At 54.9% G+C, this 2,848-nt stretch overlaps 1 protein-coding gene across 1 annotated transcript; it reads right to left on the minus strand.

Annotated features, from left to right (window-relative positions):
• Nucleotides 1–736: 736 nt before the first annotated feature.
• Nucleotides 737–2,311, minus strand: NPPB (natriuretic peptide B). Its single transcript, XM_057305364.1, has 3 exons — nt 2,011–2,311; nt 1,520–1,775; nt 737–947 (listed from the first exon to the last, which is right to left on the minus strand). The coding sequence occupies exons 1-3, from the start codon at nt 2,134–2,136 to the stop codon at nt 931–933; spliced, it is 399 nt and encodes a 132-aa protein (XP_057161347.1). The 5' UTR covers nt 2,137–2,311; the 3' UTR covers nt 737–930.
• Nucleotides 2,312–2,848: the final 537 nt, after the last annotated feature.

Genomic DNA, 2,848 nt, shown 5'->3' on the forward strand with positions numbered 1-2,848 from the left:
GGTTTCTCTCTCTGAAGCAGAGAGGAAGTGAAGATGTGGAGCCCCCGGAAGAGGGACACCCTAAAATGCTGGGCCTTTTGCCAGGCACTTCCAAACTTCTGGGCTTGGGAAATGAAAATGCCATTAAACTCTGAGTTTTAAAGGCCTTCCCAAGATGACATCAGGAATTGAAGGTTGGAAGCTGAGGTTTGGGGCAGAATGAAGAGCTCTCCCCCATTTAGAGATGTATACAAGCCAGTGTCTCTCCTTCCCTCTCTCTCTCTCTCTTTCTCCCCCCCCCCACCCCCCTGGTCTCACACACGTGCACACACACACACACACACACACACACACACGCTGCCCCTAATCTCTGAGATTTCAGACCTCCTGGAAACAGCCATCACCAGGGAGAACGCCTCCAATGGCAGAATTCCAGGCAGAGGGAAAACAAGTAAGCAAACACTGACAACACACCCTCGTTGCACGAATGTATCAGGGCCCATTTCCACTCCCAGGGAGCAACTGCCAGCTATGAAAAGCAGTTTCTGCAAAGTGTCTTGAGTGCCTGAGGTATTTATAGACATTTCAGGGCATGAAAAACCCTTCAAGAGAAGGAAGGCGCCCCTACTCCTGCTTGACCAGCTCCAATGCCATGTCCCCGCCCCACCAATAAGACACTTTTGGAACCTTCAAGAAAACAAGGGTTTGGGTTTTTTGGTTCTTGTTTTTTAAATGATGTATTACTTTTAGTGCACCGGGACAAATCAGTTTCAAAAGAAGCTATAATGTTGACTTTATTTCACCATGGAAAATCTGTGCTTGGAGGTAAGAATCATCTTATATAAAACGATCGAAATAAATAAATAAATACAAATAAATAAGAATTGCTTCAAAGGGGCTCAAGGGGCTGTTGAAGAATCAGATGCAGATGTCTGCAGCCAGGACTTCCACTTAATACCTTCTCAGCACTGTGGGAGGAGAGAAAGGGTGATGATGGCATCAGGTGGGAGACTGAGGCAGGATCTGAGCTTCCCCGCCCCAGGGGCCATCCCTGCCACCACCCTCCATCCTCAGCCCATCTGGATGTTTGAGGTTTGGGAATAATCCCTCTCTCTGGATGTTAGTCTCCTCATCTGTAAACTGGGAATCATCCTCTCCCTGGTGATCCCAACCTCCGCCTTTTTGGCTATAGACATGTTAGGGGAAACCTGGAGGAAAAATGTTTAGGACTCTTTCTGCTCCAAGGAAAGGCTTCCAGACAATGACTGGATTCCATCCTAAGGTGATTCTGCCCCTTTTGGTAAGAGAGGCAGGAGGTGGCTAGAAGGTGGGGTAGGGAATCATGGACAATGATGTCCACATTTAATATTTCCAGAAAAGCACTCCTTGGCCCTAAGGACTGTCAGCAAGAGAGAGTAATGTCCAAGTGTCCTTTTCTCAGAGCGTGGTCCCTGGAGACAACAAACCCAGAAGTGGTTCCAAAGGTGGAACCCACGGGAATGGGAAAGGGTGAGCCAAGTGTAGCAGGGAGGGGGCTTACCATTGCAGCCCAGGCCACTGAGGGAGCCGATCCGGTCCAGCCTCCGGCCAAAGCACCCTGACTTGCGCATCATCTTGGGGCTGCGTAGTCTTCTCAGGGCCTGGAGGACATTGTCACTGGGCGCAAGGGCCCCTGCAGGGGGTTTCTCCCTGGCCTCCCATGCTTCTGTGGGGCTATGGTCCTGCTGGAGGGGTCCCAGGGCCATCTGCTCTGCCTGCAGCTCTGAAACTGTGTCCCTCAGACGGTCCAGCAGCTCCTGCAACAGGTAAGGATAGCCTGAGCGTCAGGAACCCACACCTGGGCAGAACTGCACTCAATGGCACCCAAGTGAACCAACCGCCTTGGGTATGGAGTCCTGGCACCCAATCTCGTCACTTTCTGATTCCCTTATCACTAATTCCCAAGAGATACTGAGACCTCTTGGGACAGTAGCTAAGGCCCGGTGAACTGCTGCTACCCACAGCGGCCTTAACGCAGGCTACAGTGCTCACCTGCATTGCTGACAGTTCCAAGGCGGGGCTGGGGCTGCCCAGCGGGTGGGAGCGACCTCCTAGTGGCGACAGATGCAAGAACAGGAGGAGCAGGAGGGCCCGGGGCAGCGCCGTCTGGGGGTCCATGTCGCTGGAGAGAAGTGGGGAAAGAGATTGTCGCTGCGGCTGCTGCGCTGCGTCCCAGGCCACGTCTCACCTCTTCGTGGCACGCGGGCGCTCTCCTGGATCCCTCCGCAACGTCGGCCTTTTATTCCGCTCCTGGGGTTATCTCTGATTTATCGGCCGCATTCCGGCCAGCTGAGCTCAGGGCGGGGGAATGCACCCCTCCGCGCCTGCGACCATACTCGCCGGGGGTGGAGGCTGGGGATAGCAGGCCTTGTATAGAAATGGGCCTGGCCCGGGTGGGGCGGGAGCGCGCCGGGGACATCAACAGGTCCTTCGTCTCCCGCTTCCTCCTTTCCTGCAACACTCCTAGGGCCTTTCCTCCCCACCCCCAACCATTCCTGGAGAGGGCAGAGACAACTCCAGCGCTCCGTGGCCCGATGCAAGTGCGGGGCGCACGGGGTGACTCAGAGCGAGAACAGCCCCAGGCGACACCCCACCACCGCAGCGCGTCTTCCCACCCCTTGCCTGCCTGTAACTCGGCACAAGCTTGGCTCTCCGCACTCTTCCCGGAGCCCTGACCGCTGTCCGTGGTGCTGATCGTTCTGAGCAAACCCAGCGCCAAGAGGTCTTGCTCTCCTCAACTCAGGTCTAGCCAGAAAGACAGGCATGCAGTAGGGACGTCTGAGACCCCTCCCCACCCTCTCACAACTGCCTGTATTAGGATTCGCATTCT

This window comes from Ursus arctos, unplaced genomic scaffold, assembly GCF_023065955.2.
Source record: "Ursus arctos isolate Adak ecotype North America unplaced genomic scaffold, UrsArc2.0 scaffold_32, whole genome shotgun sequence".
Classification (NCBI taxonomy): domain Eukaryota; kingdom Metazoa; phylum Chordata; class Mammalia; order Carnivora; family Ursidae; genus Ursus; species Ursus arctos.